This window comes from Bos indicus, chromosome 25 (genome assembly GCF_029378745.1).
Source record: "Bos indicus isolate NIAB-ARS_2022 breed Sahiwal x Tharparkar chromosome 25, NIAB-ARS_B.indTharparkar_mat_pri_1.0, whole genome shotgun sequence".
NCBI lineage: Eukaryota > Metazoa > Chordata > Mammalia > Artiodactyla > Bovidae > Bos > Bos indicus.
The window spans coordinates 19,879,492-19,903,227 of NC_091784.1; the positions used below are offsets into that span (position 1 = coordinate 19,879,492).

Consider the following 23,736-nt stretch of genomic DNA (forward strand, 5'->3'; position numbering starts at 1 on the left):
TATCACTGTATATCTGTAAAATGGCCCTGGTTTTATATCAAGCTCAGAAAAATCGCTGTGGAAGGCAAATGAATATGTGTCAGACATTTAGCATAGCTGTGGGCATACAGAGAGGCACTTGAGGTCTGTTTGGTACTCATCAGAGTAGGGCTTTTGTTTTCTCTGTACTGTGATTTAAACTCAAATTCTGATGCAAGTGCAGGGGCAGAATGGAGGGAATAGTACTAGAAATACAGGAAGGTGAATTAATTCTATCACCTTTTACCACCCCATGCCCCACCTCTGTTTTCTTGTCTTTCACTTGAGAGAATAAGATAAACTTTAACAGAGAAGTGAGTGGGTTTTCAAAGGACACACAATAAATGGGTAAATAAAGAGAAATTTAGCACTTTCTGGACAAATAAAGATAAATGTCAGTTGATGATAACGCAACCTTGAGAGAATTCCCCAAAGGACTGCCGGCTTTCCTTAGTGTCTACTCCCCAACACAGTTCCTTTAGCACTCATTTGAGAGTTCCATGTACCCCAAAGGCTCCTAGATCATGAAAAGTCCAGAAAACAATATCCCATGAGGTCAGAGAAGGCCTCCCTGGAGCTCTCACCATGAGAATTTAAAACCCTGTGGAAAAGTTACAAAGGTATTTTATGGCTCAGACAATAAAGCATCTGCCTACAATGCAGGAGACCCAGGTTCAATCCCAGGGTTGGGGAGATCTCCTGGAGAAGGAAATGGCAACCCACTCCAGTACCCTTGCCTGGAAAATCCCATGGACGGAGGAGCCTGGTAGGCTACAGCCCATGGGGTCACAAAGAATCGGACACGACTGAGCGACTTCACTTCAAGATGGTAATAAGTATAACCAAAACCAGATCAAGACGTCATATATTACACCATCCCATAAATTTGAAATGGCAAATCTATAGAGAACAGATGAATACCTGCCTGGGACTGAGACTGGGAACAAAGATTCCTTGAAAATGGGAATGAAGGATCTTATTGTGGTGATGAATGTTTTAAATTTGTTCTAATGTTCCAGTGTTCTAAATTGGATTAAACAGTTGCACAACTAGGCAAATTTACTAATAACCACTGATTGCTTACTTAAATGAGTGAATCTTATGTAAATTATACCTCAATAGCTGTTATATAAAAAAGAATTTACACTTGGCACTTAAAACACATTTTTGGATTCCAGTGGGTTCTGGCTAGGAGGTTGGTAATTTCCTACTAAAATACTTAGGAAGGCAAAAGAGAAAGGAGTGGAATAATGTCAATGAAAACAAGACTAAAAGAAGGTAGGCGACTTCCTTGGTGGTCCAGTGGTTAAGACTTTGCACTCCTAATGCAGGGGGCCCAAGTTCGATCCCTGGTCAGGGAACTAGATCCCACATGCTGCAAATAGGAGTTCACATGCAACAAGACCCAGTGTACCGCAACTAAGACCCAGCACAGCCAAATATTAACAAAACAAAACACAAAGACTAAAAGAAGTTAGGTAGAATCTCCTCTAACTAGATATCAAACAAGCTGGACTGAGAAATTTTACCTCAAGAGACTGCATGAGAAACTGCAACAGGCCCACTAATATACTTTTAATTTTCCTCCTCCTTGCAACTCATGATATACAGAGATGTAAGTGACATCCCACATAGAAAATCAGACAGCTGTTCCTCTGTCCTGCCACGTACTACTCTAGGAGAATTGTCTTTTTTTTTGGTCACCCTTGCCTTGCCAGGCCATCTTTCTACAGCTGATAGGGGTAGTAGGGTCCCAGACCGCAATGAGGAAAAAGGAAAATAGTTGTGGCGCCTTAAATAGGTCTTCCAAAGTGAAAAACCACGATCATTTTTCTGTTGAGAAATGTCCTCTTTTAGAATGTTCACATGAAACAAATTAAAAGGCTGCCTCCAACAGATGGCATTAGTTGATCATACATGGTCTTTGGATCTTGGCCATCCCGTTGTTTCTGACTCTAAAGGAGAGTTTACAGCATTTGGGTTTGTTTTTAAGGGGGGTTATGAATACCATTTACCCTGATCATGTCCAAAAGTAGCAAGAGTTTTGAAAACCAGCAGAAAGAGAAGTGTATGATTACCATGGAGACAAGAGTAAAGCTTAAATTTCCATGGATATTTTCACACTGATCACTTGTAAGGTGTCATTTTGCTCTTACAAACAGTTTTTTCAGAATCAAACCTACTTTCAAGTAGAGTAGTTGTAAGAGAAGATATATGAAGAAAGCAGTTTGCATTACATTATGGAAATTATAGTTTTTCTTACATTGCATCAGTTGAACAGGACACAGAGGAAGGAGATGAATCACGGTAGACAGGAGATATTGTAGGGAAAAGTTACCTAGGAAACTTGGAAGCTATGCACATAATTAGCTGTCCAGCAGCAGAAGGGAAGGAAAGATGTCACAAAGTGGACCAAGAATGGGGTCAAGGGTACTTTATGTACCCATTTCCTGGCACAGAGCATGAACAGACTGATCTTAATGATGAGGAAGCAGAAAGCAACATATGGAACCTGTGAAAAAAATACTGCTACATAAAGGGATATAATATGGAGATCATAATTGAAAGTATACTTCTGAACCTTGTTTAAGGCAGGACTCACAATCAAATTTGAGGAAACTGTTTGGTATCCTACATAGGGTACAAAAAGACAAATTTTTCATGAAATAAGAACAGAAAGTCATAAAGAGAAAATAGGCTTAGATGAAAAGGCAAAATGAGATTAAAAAAGGGGGGTAGATGAGTGAGCTAATAGAGATGATACGGAGGAAGCAATAAAAGTCACTAACATTGATTTAACACTTTATGTGCATCATACTTAATTATAAATGTTTTATATACATCAACACATTTCATTCTTATAAGAGCACCAGAAATTAGTGCTATTGTTGTCCTCATTTCATAACTGAGGAAACTGAGAGATGTTAAGGAACTTTTTCAAGGGCACCCAACCAGTAAATACTAGAGCCAGGATTCAACCTCTGAAAATATGACTTCATGGCCTGTGCTTTTAATCATACACTAAGGAAGGACATCAAGGAAACAAAAGATACAACAGCAGAATTAAAATCAGTCAAGACAGGAAAAGCATAATTGAAGTTGTGGGTGAATCATATTAAAATGAAAAATCTAAATAAAAAAGGCAAAAATATAAAAATAAGGAAGGAGGAAATGATAAATACGAAAGCCAGAGAATAAAATTTTCCTTTGATGACTGAAAGGATCATGTTCTAGGAAAAATAAACAAAAGAAGACCTACATCTTGACATAGTCTGTTAAAAAAGAGAACTATGATAAAACATTACAAGAAAGGATATCAATAAGAACCTGTGAAAAATAACTGCTATATAGATACAAAATTCAATCTCACCCTAATTAAAAAGAGAAGAAATTTACATTAGTACTATTTTCAAACTTCAAACATGAACAGAACATCAATATACATGAGGCAAAACTAATGGAACCACAGGAGAAATAGAAAAATACACTATTATAGTTGGAGACTTCTATACCCCTTTATCAGTAATTGACAGGTAGCAGGCAGAAAATGAGTAAAGATATATCAATAGTTAATTACCAATCAACTGGAACTAAAGGACATCTATAGATTACTTCATCTAACAAGAGCAGAATATATTCTTCTCAAGCTCACATGGAACATTCACCAAGATAGATCATATTCTGGGCCAAAAACCACAACTTAAAAGTTTTTAATTAATAGAAATCACACAGTGTATACTCTCAGACAAGAACACAGTTAAACTAGAAAGAACTTTGTACTTTCTGTTCAATTTTTCTGTAAACCAAAAACTGCTCTAAAGCTACAGTCTATTAATATTTTTTTTAAAAAGAGAAGAAATTTGGGCTTCATCCACGATGGCAGACTAGAAAGACCCTGAGCTCAATTCTCAAGAATACACCCAAATCGCAATTATTTGCAGAACAGTCATCAATGAAAAAGACTGAAACCTACCAGAAAATATCTTCTACAACTAAAGACATAAAGAAGGAACCACAATGGGACAGGTAAGAGGGATGGACTGGCAATATAATCAAGTCTCATACCCATAGGGTGGAGGCAATCCACAAACTGGACAATAATTACAGTGTAGAGGCTCTCTCACAGGAGTGAGAGTACTGAGCCCCATATATAGCTCCTCAGCCTGGTGGTCCTGCACTGGGAGGACCATATCCCCTAGAGCATTTGACTTTGAAGGCCAGTGGACTTAATTTTGGGAGTTCCAAAGAACGGGAAGAAATAGGGACTTCACTCTGCAAGGCCACACACAAAATCTCACATGCACTAGGACCCAGGGCAAAAGCAGCAATCTGATAGGAGCCTGGGCTAGACCTACCTGCTGGTCTTGGAGAATCTTGAGGAGAGGCTGGGATTGCAGTGTAGCAGTGGCTTACCCTGGGGACATAGACACTGGCAGAAGCCATATTTGTACTATGTAGATACTGCTGCTGTGAGCAGTCACAATGGAATCCTACCTGTAGCTCATTAATACAAGATCTGAAAGTAAAAGTGAAGTCGCTCAGTCATGTCTGACTCTTTGCGACCCCGTAGACTGTAGCCTGTCAGGCTCCTCTGTCTATGGGATTTTCCAGGCAAAAGTGCTGGAGTGGATTGCCATTTCCTTCTCCAGGCGATCTTCCTGACCCAGGAATCGAACCCAGGTCTCCCACATTGCAGGCAGACGCTTTACTGTCTGAGCCACCAGGGAAGCCCAAGATACAAGATCTGGCCCCATCCAATAACCTGAAGGCACCAGTGCTGGAAGGTCTTGGGCCTAACAACTAACTGGGTGGAGACACATCTCCATTCATCAGCAGACAGGCTGCCTAAGGACTTCCTGAGCCCACAGCCCCTCTAGGCCCACAGGCCCACAGGCCTTTCCACCAGTGAACAAGCACTAGCCTGGCCTTCTAGGAAGCCTAGATTAGCCTCAAGACTAGCCTCATCCTATGACAGACATATTAGATAGCATATTAAAAAGCAGAGACATAACTTTGCCAACAAAGGTCTGTATAGTCAAAGCTATGATTTTTCCAGCAGTCATGTACAGATGTGAGAGGTGTATCATAAAGAAGGCTGAGCACCAAAAAATTGATGCTTTTGAACTGTGGTGCTGGAGAAGACTCTTGATAGTCCTTTTGAGATCAAACCAGTCAATCCTAAAGGAAATCAACCCTGAATATTCTTTGGAAGGACTGATACTGAAGCTGAAGCTCCAATATTTTGGCCACCTGATGTGAAGAGCCAACTCACTGGAAAAGACCCTGATGCTGGGAAAGATTGAGGGCAGGAGGAGAAGGGGATCACAGAGGATGAGATGGTTGGATGGCATCATTGACTCAATGGATATGAGTTTGAGCAAGCTCTGGAAGATGGTGAAGGACAGGGAAGCCTGGGGTACTATGATCCATGGGGTTGCAAAGAGTCAGACACGACTGAGAGACTGAACAACAACAAGAAGGAGCAGAGAAAGGGCCTGAGAACATATTTGAAAGCACAGTAGCTGAAAACTTCCCTCACATGGGAAAGGACACAGTTACCCAAGTCCAGGAGGTGCAGAGAGCCTGATACAGGAGGAAGCAGAGAGGAACATACCAAGACATGTTGTAGTAAAAATGACAAAAATTCAAGAGAGACTATAAAAGGAACAAGAGAAAAGCAACAAATAACATACAAGGGAACTCTCATAAGGCTATCAGCTGATTTATCAGCAGAAACTCTGCAGGCCAGAAGGGAGTGGTGCAATATTTTTTAAGTGGTGAGAGGAAAAAACCTACAACCAATAATATTCTACCTAGCAAGGCTTTCGTTCATATTCGATGGAGAGATAAAAAGTTACACAGACAAACAAAAGCTAAAAGAGTTCAACACCACCAAACGAGCTTTATGACAAATGTTAAAGGGAACTTTTCAAAGCAAAAATGAAAAGGCCACACCTAGAAATAAGAAAATTACAAACCAAAAAAAACTCACCAGCAAAGGCAAACCAACAGTAAAGGTAGGAAATCATCCACACACAAAACTAGCAAGGAGGTTGAAAGTCAAAAGTAATAAACTCTAAAACAGAAATATAGTCCGATGGAACAAGATAGAAAGCCCAGAGATAAACCCATACACCTATGGATACTTTGATAAAGGAGGCAAGAATATACAGTGGGGCAAAAATAGTTTCTTTAATAAGTGGTGCTGGGAAAACTGGACAGTCATGTATAAAAGAATGAAATTAGAACACTTCCTAATGGCATATGGAAATATAAACTCAAAATGGATTAAAGGCTTAATTGTAAGGCCAGAAACTATAAAACTCCTAGAGGAAAACATAGACAGAATACTCTATGACATAAATCATAGTAAGATTCTCTATGACCCACCTCCTAGAGTAACAGAAATAAAAGCAAAAATAAAAAAGGGGGACCTACTTAAACTTAAAAACTTTTGCACAGCAAAGGAAACTATAAACAAGGTGAAAAGACAACCTTCAGAATGGGAAAAAATAATAGCAAATGAAACAACTGACAAAGGATTCATTTAAAAAATATACAAGTAGCTCATACAAATCAATAGCAGAGAAACAATCAATCAAAAAAAGGGGCAAAGACCTAAACAGACATTTCTCCAAAGAAGACATACAGATGGCTAATAAGCACATGAGAAGATGCTCAACATCACTCATTATTAAAGAAATTCAAATCAAAACTACAATGAGATATCACCTCACATCAGTCAGAATGGCCATCATCAAAAAATCTATAAACAATAAATGCTGGAGAGGGTGTGGAGAAAAGGGAACCCTCTTACACTGTTGGTGGGAATGCAAATTGATACAGCTGCTATGGAGAACAATATGTGAAGTGAAGTGAAGTGAAAGAGGCCCAGTTGTGTCCAACTCTTTGCAACCTCATGGACTATACAGTCCATGGAATTCTGCAGGCCAGAATATGGGAGTGGGTAGCCTTTCCCTTCTCTAGGGGATCTTCCCAACCCAGGGATCAAACCCTGGTCTCCTGCATTGCAGGTGGATTCTTTACCAACTGAGCCAGAAGGGAAATCCAAGAATACTGGAGTGGGTAGTCTATCCCTTCTCCGGGGAATCTTCCCAACCCAGGAATCAAACTTGGGTCTCCTGCATTGTAGGTGGATTCTTTGTATTGCATCCTGCATTGCAGGCAGAGAACAGAATGGAGATTCCTTTAAAAACTAGGAATAAAACCACCATGTAACCCAGCAATCCCACTACTAGGCACATACCCTGAGGAAACCAAAACTGAAAAAGACACATGCTAACCAATGTTCATTACAGCTCTATTTACGATAGCTAGGACATGGAAGCAACCTAGACATCCATCAACAGATGAATGAATAAAGAAGCTATGGTACATATATACAATGGAATATTACTCAGTCATAAAAAGGAATGTGTTTGAGTCAGTCCTAATGAAGTGGATGAACCTAGAGCCTATTACAGAGTGAAGTAAATCAGAAAGAGAAATACAGTTATCGTATACTAATGCATATATATGGAATCTAAAAAGATAGTACTGATGAACCTATTTGAAAAGCAGCAATGGAGACACAGACTTTGAGAACAGAAATATGGACATGGCTGGGAAGTTGTGTGGGAAGTACGGAGAAAGTAACATGGAAATATACATTACCATGTGTAAAATAGATAGCCAATGGGAATTTGCTATATATGACTCAGGGAACTCAAACAAGGGCTTATTAATAACCTAGAGTGGTGGGGTGGGGACAGAGGTGGGAGGGATGTTCAAGTGGGAGGGCACATGGGTAAACTTATGGCTGATTCATGTTGATGCTTGGTAGAAATCAATGCAATACTAAAGCAACTGACCTTCAATTAAAAATAAATTTAAAGAAAAAAAGTAGTAAAATTTATACTCACAATAAGCATTTAAGAGACACAGAATACTATTATATGTAAAATATAGTAACAAAACTAGTAATAGTGAGGGGAGGAGAGTACAAATGCAGTATTTTTAAAATGTACTTGAAATGAAGAGCTCAGCAACTTATACACGCACACACACAAACACACAGACTGCCATATAACTTCATGGTTTCCATATACCAAACATCTATAATATATATATACACACACACAAAGTAAAAGGAATTCAACCGTAACACTAAAGATAGTCATCAAATCTTAAGAGAACAAAAAAAGAAAGAAAAAAAAAAGATCACAGAAACAACTCCAAACAATGAACAAAATGACAAGAATATACATCTCAATAATTACCTTAAATGTAAATGGATTAAATGCTCCAACCAAAAGACAGAGTAGTACAAGAGATTGACTGCAGACCTAGAGACATACATAGACTGAAAGTGAGCAGATTCAAAAGGGTATCCCATGTAAATGGAAATAAAAAGATAGCCAAAGTAGTAACACTTATATCAGACAAAACAGACTTTAAAATAAAGACGGTTACAAGGGACAAGGAAGGACCCTACATAATGATCAAGGGATCAATCCAAGAAGATGGCTGTAAATATCTATGCACCAAACATGGTAGCACCTATGTATATACGGCAAAATACATAAGACATAAAAGGAGTAACTGGTAACACAATAATAACAGGGAATTTTAACACCCCACTTATATCATAGGACAGATTATCCAGACAGAAAATACATTAGGAAATGCTGGTCTTTAACGACATTTTTGATCACACAGGCTTAATTGACATTCACAGAGCATTCTGGCCAAAAGTAGCATGATATACATTATTTCATCTGGAGAAGGAAATGTCAGCCCACTCCAGTATTCTTGCCTGGAAAATCCCACGGACCGTGGAGCCAGGTAGGCAATGGTCCATGAGGTCACAAAGAGTCAGGCATGACTGAGCGACTTCACTTTCACTTTCACATACGTTATTTCAAGTGCACATGGAATATTCTTCAGGACAGATCACATGCTAGGCCACAAAAAAGCCTCAGTAAATTTAAGAAAATTGAAATCATATCAAGTATCTTTTTCAACAATGAGCTATGAGACTAGAAGTCAACTATAAGGAAAAAATACTGCAAAAGACACAAGTAAGTGGAGGCTAAACAAGCAATCGGTCACTGAATAAATCAAAGAGAACAAACAAAAATACCGAGAAACAAATGAAAGTGAAAACACGACAATCCAAAGCCTATGGGAAACAGAAAAACAGTTCTAAGAGGAAAATTTATAGCATTATAAGCTTACTACCTCAGCAAACAAGAAAAATTTCAAATAAGCAACCTAACTTTACACCTATATGAAACAGAAAAAAGACAACAAATAAAACCCAACTTAGTAGAAAGAAAAAAATAATAAAGATCAGGAGAAATAAAATCGAGACTAAAAAACAATAGAAAAGATCAGTGAAACTAAAAGCTGGTTCTAGGAAAAGATAAATAAAATTTATAAAACTGTAGCATGATTCATCAAAAAAATAAAGTCAGCCACTGTTTCCCCATCTATTTGTCATGAAGTGATGGGACTGGATGCCATGATTTTAGTTTTATGAATACTGAGCTTTAAGCCAACTTTTTCACTCTCCTCTTTCAATTTCATCAAGAGGCTCTTTAGTTCTTCTTTACTTTCTGCCATAAGGGTGGTGTCATCTGCATATCTGAGGTTATTGATATTTCTCCTGGCCATCTTGATTCCAGCTTTTGCTTCATCCAGCCCAGTGTTTCTCATGATGTACTCTGCATATAAGTTAAATAAGCAGGATGAAAATATAGAGCCTTGATGTACAGTAAATAGATGGGGAAACAGTGGAAACAGTGTCAGACTTTATTTTGGGGGGCTCCAAAATCACTGCAGATGGTGACTGCAGCCATGAAATTAAAATATCCTTAACTCCTTGGAAGGAAAGTTATGACCAACCTAGAAAGCATATTAAAAAGCAGAAACATCACTTTGTCAACAAAGGTCTGTCTAGTCAAGGCTATGGTTTTTCCAGAGGTCATGTATGGATGTGAGAGTTGGACTATAAAGAAAGCTGAGCACTGAAGAATTGATGCTTTTGAACTGTGGTGTTGGAGAAGACTCTTGAGAGTCCCTTGGACTGCAAGGAGATACAACCAGTCCATCCTAAAGGAGATCAGTCCTGGGTGTTCATTGTAAGGACTGCTATTGAAGCTGAAGCTCCAATACTTTGGCCACCTGATGAGAAGAGCTGACTCATTCAAAAAGACCCTAATGCTGGGGAAGATTGAGGGCAGGAGGAAAAGGGGCCGACAGAGGATGAGATGGTTGGATGGCATCACCGACTCAATGGACATGAGTTTAGGTAAACTCCGGGAGTTGGTGATGGACAGGGAGGCCTGGCCTGCGGTGGTTCGTGGGGTTGCAAACAGTCAGACACGACTGAGCGACTGAACTGAACTGAACGGAATATACAGAACATTAATACATGGTTAAAGTGATCATTTTGAAGATAATGTATGTAGCAAAACCATAAACATTTCAATATTAGACTATAATGAAAAATGTTAAAGGAAATGTTAAAACCATAATCACCATGATATGACATGTGTAAATACAGAGAACAGGACTAGAAGGGAGTAAGAAAAACAGAAGTGGTTGTATTTCTCATGTTGTTCTCTGGGGCCTATTTTACCACTGAGATTATAGATAATTTTAAAAAGTCATATTGACTTTTTCTAAGTTAACAATTAGTAGTTAAATTAACTCATAAGACCTGAATTCAGGGTCACCCATCTCTACATACATGGGCCAGCTCTGAAGAAGTATACCTCCTCAGGCAACCTACAAAATCTTTCCTGGCTTTTGTAAAGGCCTTACATGGATCTCACATTTTGACTGGGTTTGGAACATAATGCTCCAAACCACTACAGGGAGACAAAACAAACAGGTACCAAGTTACCTCTTTCTGGAAAGATGTTGTTTTTGGTGAGTTTGACGCTTTTGGGTCTTGGGTTGTTATTATCCATACCCATGATCAGGTTGCGGAAAAACAGATCAAATTTCTTTCTGCTGTCTGCGTTGATGGTGCCGGCCACCGTCCACACCAAGGCAAAAAGGAACAGACCTTGTAGCCAGAGGAAGATCTGTTGGCTTGTCAGGCCTTCAAATAATTCACTTTCCTCCTCTTCTACTTCCCTGATTTCATCTAAAAGCAAGAATAAGAACCTCAGAAAAAACTGCACAGTGCAATAGATATGAATTAGGTAGTTCTATACTTGAAGGGCCTGGGGAAGGGACTGATATTGAATGAGTGGCCTGATCCTTCTACATATATTAAAATAAATTTTTTTATTGTAGCAAGATATGCATAACACACAGATTACAATCTTAACCATTTTAAAGTTCAGTGGTATTAAATTCATCCTTTTTTTTGTGCAACCATCACCACTATTCACATCTGGGACTATTTTCATCCTGCAAAACTGAAACTCTATACCCGTTAAACATTAATTCATTACCTTCTTCCCCACAACATGACAAATAGCATTCTACTTTCTATCTTTATAAATTTGACTAATCTGGATATGTCTTAGAGGTGAAATAATATAGTCTTTTTCTTTTTTTTTAATTTTATTTTATTTTTAAAACTATAGTCTTTTTCTGACTAGCTTATTTCTCTGAGCACAGTGTTCTCAAGCTCCATTTGTTTTGCAGCATGTATCAGAATGTGTATCAGAATTTTTATTTTGACTGTGCCATGTGGCTTGAAGGATCTGTTTCCTGACCAGGAATTAAACCCTGGCAGGGCAGTGAAAGCACTGAATCCTAACCACTAGACCACCAGGGAACTCCCCATAATTTCCTTCATTTTTAAGGTGAATAATATTTCACTGTATGCATGTATTACATTTTATTTATCCATTCATTGATTGGTGGACACTTGGGTTGTTTTCATCTTTGGTTACTATGAATAATGCTGCTATGAACACAGGTTCTATGTTCAAAAATAATATTGCTATGAATAAAATATCTATGTCCCTACTTTCAACTTCCTTATATATATATACCCAGAGTAGAAGTGCTAAGTCATATGGTAATTCTACTTTTAATTTTGAGGAACTGAGAAACTATTTTCCATAGCAACTGTACCATTTTACATTTCATCAATGGTTCACAAGGGTTCCAGTTTCTTGACATCCTCGTCAATACTTGTTCTTTTTGATTGTTAATATTGTTAGTCCTGTTGTTGTTTGGATAGTATCCAACCTAATAGGTATGAGATGGTATCTCACTGTGGTTTTGATTTGCATTTTCCTAATAATTAGTGATGCTGAGCATCTTTCCATGTGCTTATAAACCATTTGTGCATCTTCTTTGGAAAAATGTCTATTTAAGACCTTTGACTATTATTTAGTCAGTTTGTTTTTGTGTTGTTAAATTTTAGGAATTCTCTATATATTCTGGATATTCATCCTTTATCATATATATGATTGGTAAAGATTTTCTCCCATTTGTGAGTCATCCTTTTAGTCTGTTAACAGAGTCTTTGATATTCATCCTTTATCATTTATATGATTTATAAAGATTTTCTGCCACTTGTGAGTTGTCTTTTTACTCTGTTGTTAGAGTCTTTTGAAAACAGTAGTTTTCAATTTTCATGGACTCTATTTGTCTTTTTTTTCTTTTGTTGCTGTGCCTTTGGTGTCATATCCAAGAAATAATTTCCAAATAGCTCTCTACCTTAGATTTTCTTCTAGAAATTTTAAAGGTTTAGGGCTTCTCCAGTGGCTCAGCAGTAAAAAATCCATCTGTGATACAGAAGCCACAGGAGACCCTGGGTTCATTCCCTAGTTTGGGAAGACCTGATCAAGGAGGGCATGGCAACCCACTCCAGTATTTTTGCCTGGAGAATCCCACGGACAGGGAAGCCTGGCAGGCTACAGTCCATAGGGTTGGAAAGAGATACGACTGAAGTGACTGAACACACACAGTTCTTACGTTTAGGTCTTCCATTTGTTTTGAGTTAATTTTTGTACATAACATTAAGTAAAGGTCCAACTTCCTTTATTTCTAAGTGGATATCCAGGTTTCCTGGCATCACTTGTTGAAAAGACTGTCCTAGGGACCTTCCTGGAAGTCCAGTGGTTAAGAATCAGTACTTTCACTGCAGAGGGCATGGGTTAGATCCCTGGTGGAGGAGCTAAAGGTCCTGCATGCCACGTGGTGCAGGCAAAAACAAAAAGAGGAAAAAAAGAAAAGAATGTCCTTTCCCCACTGAATGGTCTTAGCATCCTCGTGGAAAATCATTTGACAATACATGCATGTAATTATATCTAGACCTTCTACTCCATTACATTGGTGTATCACTTCAGTTCAGTTCAGTTGCTCAGTTGTATCCGACTCTTTGAGACCCCATGACCGTAGCATACCAGGCCTCCCTGTCCATCACCAATTCCCAGAGTTTACCCAAACAGTCAGTGATGCCATCCAATCATTTCATCCTCTGTCATCCCCTTCTCCTCCCCGCCTCAAACTTTCCCAGCATCAGAGTCTTTTCTCTTTTTTTGAATTAAATTTATTTATTTTAATTGGAGGTTAATTACTTTATAATATTGCTTTGGTTTTGCCATACATCAACAAGAATCTGCCACGGGTGTACACGTGCTCCCCATCCTGAGCCCCCCTCCCACCCCCCTCCCTGTACCATCCCTTTGGGTCATCCCAGTGCACCAGCCCCAAGCATCCTGTATCCTGCATCGAACCTGCACTGGCGATTCATTTCTTATATGATATTATATATGTTTCAATGCCATTCTCCCAAATCATCCCACCCTCTCCCTCTCCCACATAGTCCAAAAGACTGTTCTATACATCTGTGTCTCTTTTGCTGTCTTACATACAGTGTTATCGTTACCATCTTTCTAAATTCCATATATATGCATTAGTATACTGTATTGGTGTTTTTCTTTCTGGCTTACTTCACTCTGTATCAGGGTCTTTTCAAATGAGTCAGCTCTTTGCATCAGGTGGCCAAAGTATTGCAGTTTCAGCTTCATCATCAGTCTTTCCAATGAACACCCAGGACTGATCTCCTTTAGGATGGACTGGTTGGATCTCCTTGCAGTCCAAGGGACTCTCAAGAGTCTTCTCCAACACCACAGTTCAAAAGCATCAATTCTTTGATGTTCAGCTTTATAGTCCAACTCTCACATCCATACATGACCACTGGGGAAACAATAGCCTTGACTAGACAGACCTTTGTTGACAAAGTGATGTCTCTGCTTTTTAGTATGATTTCTAGGTTGGTCATAACTTTCCTTCCAAGGAGTAAGCGTCTTTTAATTTCATGGCTGCAATCACCATCTGCAGTGATTTTGGAGCCCAGAAAAAATAAAGTCAGCCACTTTTTCCACTGTTTCCCCATCTATTTTCTATGAAGCGATGGGACCGGATGCCATGATGTTAGTTTTCTGAATGTTGAGTTTTAAGCCAACTTTTTCACTCTCCTCTTTCACTTTCATCAAGAGGCTTTTTTAGTTGTTCTTCACTTTCTGCCATAAGGGTGGTATCATCTGTATATCTGAGGTTATTGATATTCCTACCAGTAATCTTGATTCCAGCTTGTGCTTCATCTAGCCCAGCATTTCTCATGATGTACTCTGCATATAAATTAAATAAGCAGGGTGACAATATACAGCCTTGACATACTCCTTTTCCTATTTGGAACCAGTCTGTTGTTCCATGTCCAGTTCTAACTGTTGCTTCCTGACCTGCATACAGGTTTATCAACAGGCAGGTCAGGTAGTGTGGTATTCCCATCTCTTTCAGAATTTTCCAGTTTATTGTGAACCACACAGTCAAAGGCTTTGGCATAGTCAGTAAAGCAGAAATAGATGTTTTTCTGGAACTCTCTTGCTTTTTCAATGATCCAGCAGATGTTGGCAACTTGATCTCTGGTTTCTCTGCCTTTTCTAAAACCAGCTTAAACATCTGGAAATTCATGGTTCACGTATTGCTGAAGCCTGACTTGGAGAATTTTGAGCATTACTATACTAGTGTGTGAGATGAGTGCAATTGTGTGGTTGTTTGAGCTTTCTTTGGCATTGCCTTTCTTTGGGATTGGGATGAAAATTGACCTTTTCCAGTCTTGTGGCCACTGCTGAGTTTTCCAAATTTGCTGGCATATTGAGTGCAGCACTTTCACAGCATCATCTTTCAGGATTTGAAATAGCTCCACTGGAATTCCATTACCTCCACTATCTTTGTTCGTAGTCATGCTTCCTAAGGCCCACTTGACTTCACATTCCAGGATGTCTGGCTCTAGGTCAGTGATCACACCATTGTGATTATCTGGGTCATGAAGATCTTTTTTGTACAGTTCTTCTGTATAATCTTGCCACCTCTTCTTACTATCTTCTGCTTCTGTTAGGTCCCTACCATTTCTGTCCTTTATTGTGCCCATCTTTGCATGAAATGTTCCCTTGGTATCTCTAATTTTCTTGAAGAGATCTCTAGTCTTTTCCATTCTATTGTTTTCCTCTAGTTCTTTGCAGTGATCGCTGAGGAAGGCTTTCTTAAATCTTCTTGCTATTCTTTGGAACTCTGCATTCAAATGGGTATATCTTTCCTTTTCTCCTTTGCCTTTTGCTTCTCTTCTTTTCACAGCTATTTGTAAGATCTCCCCAGACAGCCATTCTCCTTTGCTTTTTTGCATTTCTTTTTCTTGGGGATGGTCTTGATTCCTGTCTCTTGTACAATGTCATGAACCTCCATCCATAGTTCATCAGGCACTCTGTCTATCAGATCTACTCCCTTAAATCTATTTCTCACTTCCACTGTATAGTTGTAAGGGATTTGATTGGGTCATACCTGAATGGTCTAGTGGTTTTCCCCACTTTCTTCAATTTAAGTCTGAATTTGGCAATAAGGATCTGAGCCACAGTCAGCTCCCGGTCTTGTTTTTGCTGACTGTACAGAAATGCAATAGAACTGCATTATTTTTGTGTTTGATTTTGTATCCTGCCTCTTTACTGAATTTGTTTATAACAGTTTCGTGTGTGTGTGCAGTCTTCAGGATTTAGTACATATTAGATCATATCACTTGCAAACAGATAAATTTACTTTTTCTTTTCTAATGTGAATACATAATTTTATTTCTTTTTCTTGCCTAATTACTCTGGCTAGGACTTCCAGTACTATGTTGAATAGAAGTAGTGAAAGCAAGCATCCTTTCCTTATTGCAGTTAAAATGGTAAAGTGTTTCACCACTGAGTGTTATATTCACTGTGAGGTGTTTGTATTTTACTTTTATTATGTTGAGGTAGTATTCTTTTATTCCTACCTTGTTCAATGTTGTTTATCATGATTTCATGAGTTTTGTCAAATGATTTTCTGCATTGAGACAATGTGTTTTTTCCTTTATTCTGTTAATTATATTTGTATTGCATGTATCACACATTGATTACTTTTCATACATTGAGACATCCTTGCACCACAGAAATTAATCATAGTTGGTTACAGTGTAGAATCCTTTAGATATGCTGATAAAATTGCCTTTCTGGCCTTTAGGGGAATTTCTTACACTAATGTTTATAAAGGATATTGGTCTATAACTTTCTTGTAGTGTCTCTGTCTGGCTTTGGTTTCAGAGTAATGCTTGTTTCATAGAATGAGTTAGGAAATGTTCTCTTTTAAACATTTTGGAAAAGTTTGAGCATGACTGATACTAACTCTTCCCTAAATGTCTGGTAGAATTCACCAATGAAGTAGTCAGATCCAGGATTTTTCTTTGTTGTGAGATTTTTTTTTTTTTTTTTTTTTTATCTTTTATTCCGGCGGGGCTGGCCTCTCCCCTGCGCGCGCCGCCACCCACACGCCGGGCATGGGCGCGGGCACGATCACCTGTTGTGAGATTTTTGATAACTGACCAATACCAGTCAGTGATCTATTCAGATTTCTTTGTGCTGCAGTCTTGGTAGATTTTGTGTCTTGGTAGGCATTTTTTTCCCCATTTCATTTAAGTAATCAAATTTGTTACCATAAAATTTTTCATAGTGCTCTCTTATAATCCTTTTTCTTTCTGTACAATGAGTAGTAATGTCTGCATTTTCATTTCTGATCTTAGCAATTTGAAGATAAAAACATGTTAAATGACCACAGGAACCAACTTGAAGGTGTCCCCAATTGTCAAAGCCATTTGAACAATAAAATAAATAATTATAGCGTTGGATTATAATTCATAGAACAAAATGAATATCCATGAATTCATATTTGATCACTAAATAATTGAATAAATAAGTAGGGAAGAATAGTTCTTCTTTACAGAAGAACTCTAATCTTTAAAAGAAATATAAATTTAAATAGGAAATTTACATTAGGAAATGCCACCCTAATAATTGCTGTAGATAAAATCTACCAATGGATGTTAAAATCAGTACATGAAAGTCTGAGGAGAAATAGGATATTTGCATAGCTTGAAATTATCTCCCATGATGTAATTATTAATCCCAAAGGGGAAAAAAAAAAAAAAACAGTAACATTACAGTGGAGAAATATAACTATGAACAAAGATAATTTTGACCAGAACCTTCAACAGGAATAAGATATGTTCACATTATGTACCCGCTGAAGATTTACTGAGGATACACCATCACTTCTGTGATATTATTACTAAAAATGCAAATCTTGATTTTGCTTATCTTTTCAAAAAACCAGCTCTAAGTTTCATTGATCTTTTCTATTTTTTAAGTCTCTATTTCATTTCTTTCTCTTCTGATCTTTAAGATTTCTTTGCTTCTGTTAACTTTGGGTTTTGTTATTCTTTTCCTGTTTCCTTTAGGTATAAGGTTAAGTTGTTTGAGATTCTTCTTGCTGTTGTTCTTGAGGTTTGTATCACTGTAAACTTCCCTCTTAGAACTGCTTCTGCTGCATCCCACAGATTATGGATTGTTGTGCTTGTTTTAAATTTCTTCCAGGTATTTTGTGATTTTCTCTTTAGTTTATTCAGTTATTCATTGGTTGTTTAATAGCATATTTTTTAGCCTCTGTACTTTTTGCAGTTTTTATTTTCTTGTAGCTGATTTCTAGTCTCATAGCATTGTGGTTGGAAAAGATATTTGATATGATTTTAATTTTCTTCAATTTACCAAGGCTTGTTTTGTGGCCTAGAATGTGATCTATCCCAGAGAATGCTTTGTGTGCAGCTGAAAATAATGTGTATTCTGCTGCTTTGGGGTGGAATGTTATATATATATATATATATATATCTATTAGGTCCATCTAGCTTAATGTCATTTAAAGCCAGTCATTTAAATCTTGAGACAGACTCATTAATAAAAAAAGAGAGAAAGCTCAAATCAATAAAGTCAAAAATAAAAAAGGAGAAATTATAACCAACATCATGAAATACAAAGTAATTGCAGAGATTACTATGGACAAGTATATAACAAGAAGATGAACAATCTAGAAGAAATTAACAAATTCTTAGAGAGGTATAATCTCTCAAGACTGAACCTTGAGTAAATAGAAAATATGAACAGACCAATAATGAAACTAAATCAGTAATTTAAAAACTCTCAGAAAAGAAAAGTCCAAGACCACAGGGCTTCACAGGTGAGTTCTACCAAACATTTACAGAAGAGATAATATCTACCTTCTCAAATTATTCCAAACAATTGCAGAGGAAGGAATACTTTTGAGCTCATTCTATGAGGCCAGCATCACCCTGATACCAAAACCAGACAAAAATATCACACAAAAACAGACACATAGATCAATGGAACAGGATAGGAAGCCCAGAAGTAATCTATGCACTTACGGTCAATTAATCTATGACAAAAGAGGTAAAAATATACAGTGGAGAAAACACAGTCTCTTCAGTAAGTGGTCCTGGGAAAACAGGACAACTATATGTAAAAGAATAAAATCAGAACATTTCCTCACACTATATATAAACAATAAACTCAAAATGAATTAAAACCTAAATGTGAGACTATAAACCATAAAACTCCTAGAAGAAAACAACAGAACACTCTTTGACATAAATCATAGCAATATTTTGATTTTTCCCCTAAGGCAAAGGAAACAAGTTGGCTAAACAGTTGGGACCTAATTAACCTTAAAATCTTTTCCATATCAAAGGATGCAATGGAGAAAATGATAAGACAATCTACTGAACTGGAGAAAATATTTGCAAACGATATGACTAATAAGGGAGTTAATATCTAAAATATATAAAAACAAGTCATACAACTCAACATCAATAAACAACCTGATTAAAAACGGGCAGAAGATCTGAATAGACATTTTTGCAAATAATACATACAGATGACCAATCAGCACATGAGAAGATGCTCAATATAGTTAATCATCAGAGAAATGTAAATTAAAACTACAATCAGTTAACACCTCACACCTGTCAGAATGGTTTTCATCAAAAAGACCAAGTATCTAATGTGGCAAGGATTAGATGGAGATTAGTGGATTAGTGGAGATTAGTGGGAATTAGTGGAGATTAGTGGGATTTAGTGGTAGCTCAAGCAGGCTTCCCTGGTGGTTCAGAGGTTAAAGCGTCTGCTTGCAATGTGGGAGACCTGGGTTCGATTCCTGGGTGGGGAAGATCCCCTGGAGAAGGAAATGGAAATCCATTCCAGCACTCTTGCCTGGAAAATTCCATGGATGGAGGAGCCTGGTAGGCTACAGTCCATGGGGTCGCAAAAAGTCGGACACAACTGAGTAATTTCACTGGTGATCAGCTAACTGGTACTCCAGGTGAGCCTTACTCACCATGCACTAAAACCACTTTCCAATATAGGTTGCTGTATTTGGAATAAAAATTAAAAGACAAATGTGAGGCAATTTCTGTGTAGAACCCTGTAGTGGAGATTAGTGGGATTAGTGGAGAAAAGGGAAACTTTGTACACTGTTAGTGGGTATGTTTATTGGTGCAGCCACTGTGGGAAATAGTATGGAGGTTCCTCAAAAAACTAAAAATAGAACTACCATATGATCCAGGGTTTACTCCTGGATATATATCTGAGAAAAATGAAACACAAATTCAAAATGATACATGCTCTCAATGTTCATAGCAGCATTACTTACAATAGCCAAGATATGGAAGCAACCTAAGTCTTTATCCACCGATGAATTGCTAAATAAGACTATATATACATATATGTATGCATATACACATACACACACACACAATGGAATACTACTTGGTCATAAAAATGAGTGAAGTTTTGCCATTTACAACAACATAGATGGACTTGGAGGTTATTATTTTTAGTAGAATAAGTCAGACAAAAAGACAAATACTGTATGTTATTTCTTATCTAAAGCTATAACAAACTAGTGAAAAGATATGGACTTACAGATACAGAAAACAAACTAGTGGTTGCCAGTGGGAAGAGGGACATGGGAGGAGCACGACAGTGGCTGGTGTTTAAGAGCTTTGGACTGCTATGTATAAAACAGATAAATTACAATGATATATTGTACAACACAGGAAATATAGCCAATGTTTTAAAACAACATTAAATGAAATATAATCTTTAAAAATTGTGAATCACTAAGCTGTACACCTGAAACATATAATAATACAAATCAACTATACTTCAATTTTAAAAAAAAATCACAATCTTAGTCTAATTATGACAAAATTAGGAAAACTGGCAAGATTGCTGGAAGAAATATCAATAACCTCAGATATGCGGATGACACCACCCTTATGGCAGAAAGCGAGGAGGAACTAAAGAGCCTCTTGATAAAGGTGAAAGAGGAGAGTGAAAAAGCTGGCTTAAAACTCAACATTCAAAAACCTAAGATCATGGCATCTGGTCCCATCATTTCATGGCAAATAGATGGGGAAACAATGGAAACAATGACAGACTTTATTTTCTTGGGCTCCAAAATCACTGCAGATGATGACTGCAGCCATGAAATTAAAAGACACTTGCTCCTTGAAAGAAAAGCTATGACCAACCTAGACAGCATATTAAAAAGCAGAGACATTACTTTGCCAACAAAGGTCCATCTAGTCAAGCCTGTGGTTTTTGCAGTAGTCATTATGGATTTGAGAGTTGGATCATAAAGAAGGCTGAGTACTGAAGAAATGATGTTTTTGAACTATGGTTCTGGATAAGACTCTTGATAGTCCCTTGGAATGCAAGGAGATCCAACCAGTTAATCCTAGAGGAAATCAACCCTGAATATGTACTGGAAGGACTGATGCTGAAGCTGAAGCTCCAAAACTTTGGCCACCTTATGAGAAGAGCTGACTCTTCTCATCAAGGAAAAGACCTTGATGCTGGGAAAGATTGAAGACAGGAGAAGGGGATGACAGAGGACAAGATGGTTGGATGGCATCACTGACTTAATGGACATGAGTTTGAGCAAGCTCAGGGAGATGGTGAAGGACAGGGAAGCCTGGTATGCTGCAGTCTGTGGGGCTGCAAAGAGTTGGACATGAGTGAGCAACTGAACAACAACAACAGGCAAACGTAAATTGAGAAATATTAAGAAACATAATGGAGAAGGCGATGGCACCCCACTTCAGTACTCTTGCCTGGAAAATCCCATGGATGGAGGAGGCTGGTAGGCTGCAGTCCATGGGGTCGTGAAGAGTGGGACACCATTTAGTGACTTTACTTTCACTTTTCACTTTCATGCATTGGAGAAGGAAATGGCAACTCACTCCAGTGTTCTTGCCTGGAGAATCCCAGGGATGGCGGAGCCTGGTGGGCTGCCGTCTCTGGGGTCGCACAGAGTCGGACACGACTGAAGCGACTTAGCAGCAGTAGCAGCAGCAAGAAACATAACTGGGCAGTATTCACCAAATGACAAGGTTATGAATATCAGGAAAGGCAGAAGAACTATCATAGCTTGTAGGAGACCAAGAAGATACAACAATTTTAAGTACAATGTGGCATTTTGAATTGGATCTTGGAACATAAAAATTTGTGGAAAAATGTGAAATTCAGATAAAATGCATAAAATAGTATAGTATCAATGTTAATTTCCTTATTATGATAATTGTTCCTTGGTTATATAAGATGTTAACATTAAAGAAATCTAAGTAAAGAGCATATGTAATTCTACATTCTTTTGGTAAGTTTTCTTTAAATCTAAAATTATTTCAAAATAAAAGCTAAAGTTGTATTCAGTGTTCCTTATCTCAAGTTTTTGCTAATCATAGCTACCATGTTCTTGCATTTTAACATTGACAGTGTTAAATGTTATAGTTCCAAAATCAAATTTAACCCTATGCCCCAGTTTTGTTTTTTTTTTTTTTTTTGGCAGCATCAAGAACTTTGTTTGGCATTCGGAATCTAGTTCTCTGACCAGGGATGGAATCTGGGCCCTCTGCACCAGGAGCATGAATTCTTAACCACTGGACCACCAGGGAAATCCCTAGTCCCCAGTTTTTAGCAGTTGTGTGTATTTCAGCACTCCTGAGAGGATTCACAGTTATAGATTCAGGAAGACAAGAGTTGAGGCTACATAGGACTGTAGACAATAAATCCATTTCTCATGCTGGTGCCTTCTTTCCTGGAGGAAATACTATATAAGGACAGTGAAAGGAGCTTGGCAAAGTATGAAAAATTTACAAATAAAAATACAAATATATAATGTATGTAACTCATGTGCTTGTACAAATACTGTCTGTAATTTTAATTTTAATATTTGGTTAAAGAGAGTCTCTGGCTCAACTATTTCCAATTTACTCTTTTTAGAAAATCTACACCTATATGCCTCTGGAAGAAATGGGCTGAGAAAATATGTACACGGAGTAGAAGCTGTAGGAAGATTCACCATCATTTTGAATTATGTGTTATCTTGAGAAAGAAATGGCATCCAATTGAATGCAGAGTTCCAAAGAATAGCAAGGACAAATAAGAAAGCCTTCCTCAGTGATCAGTGCAAAGAAATAGAGGAAAATAATATAATGGGAAAGACTAGAGATCTCTTCAAGAAAATTAGAGATACCAAGGGAACATTTCATGCAAAGATGGGCAAAATAAAGGACAAAAACAGTAGGGACCTAACAGAAACAGAAGATATTAAGAAGACATGGCAAGAATTCACAGAAGAACTGTATAAAAAAGATCTTCACGACCAAGATAATCACAATGGTGTGATCACTCACCTAGAGCCAGACATCCTGGAATGTGAAGTCAAGTGAGCCTTAGGAAGCATGACTACGAACAAAGCTAGTGGAGGTGATGGAATTCCAGCTGAGCTATTTCAAATCTTAAAAGATAATGCTGTGAAAGTGCTGCACTCAATATGCCAGCAAATTTGGAAAACTCAGCAGTGGCCACAGGACTGGAAAAGGTCAGTTTTCATTTCAATCCCAAAGAAAGGCAATGCCAAAGAATGCTCAAACTACTGCACAATTGCACTCATCTCACACGCTTTGTAAAGTAATGCTCAAAATTCTCCAAGCCAGGATTCAGCAATACATGAACTGTGAACTTCCAGATGCTCAAGCTGGTTTTAGAAAAGGCAGAGGAACCAGAGATCAAATTGCCAACATCCGTTGGATCATTGAAAAAGCAAAAGAGTTCCAGAAAAACACCTATTTCTGCTTTATTAACTATGCCAAAGCCTTTGACTGTGTGGATCACAACTACTTGTGGAAATTCTGAAAGAGATGGGAATACCAGACCACCTGACCTGCCTCTTGAGAAATCTGTATGCAGGTCAGGAAGCAACAGTTAGAACTGGACATGGAACAACAGACTATTTCAAAATAGGAAAAGGAGTACG

The 23,736-nt window shown here is 37.9% G+C and overlaps 1 protein-coding gene and 1 non-coding gene across 3 annotated transcripts in view; one reads left to right on the forward strand and one right to left on the reverse strand.

Annotated features, from left to right (window-relative positions):
* Positions 1-23,736, reverse strand: part of DNAH3 (dynein axonemal heavy chain 3) — a 254,086-nt gene that overhangs the window by 91,713 nt on the left and 138,637 nt on the right. For both annotated transcript variants that reach the window (XM_070779177.1, XM_070779176.1), the window contains one exon: positions 10,928-11,173. In XM_070779177.1, coding sequence (XP_070635278.1) covers positions 10,928-11,173 — 246 coding nt within the window. The remainder of the gene's footprint in view (positions 1-10,927; positions 11,174-23,736) is intronic.
* Positions 1,307-1,379, forward strand: TRNAR-CCU (transfer RNA arginine (anticodon CCU)). The gene has a single exon. It is a non-coding gene; the product is annotated as a tRNA-Arg (tRNA).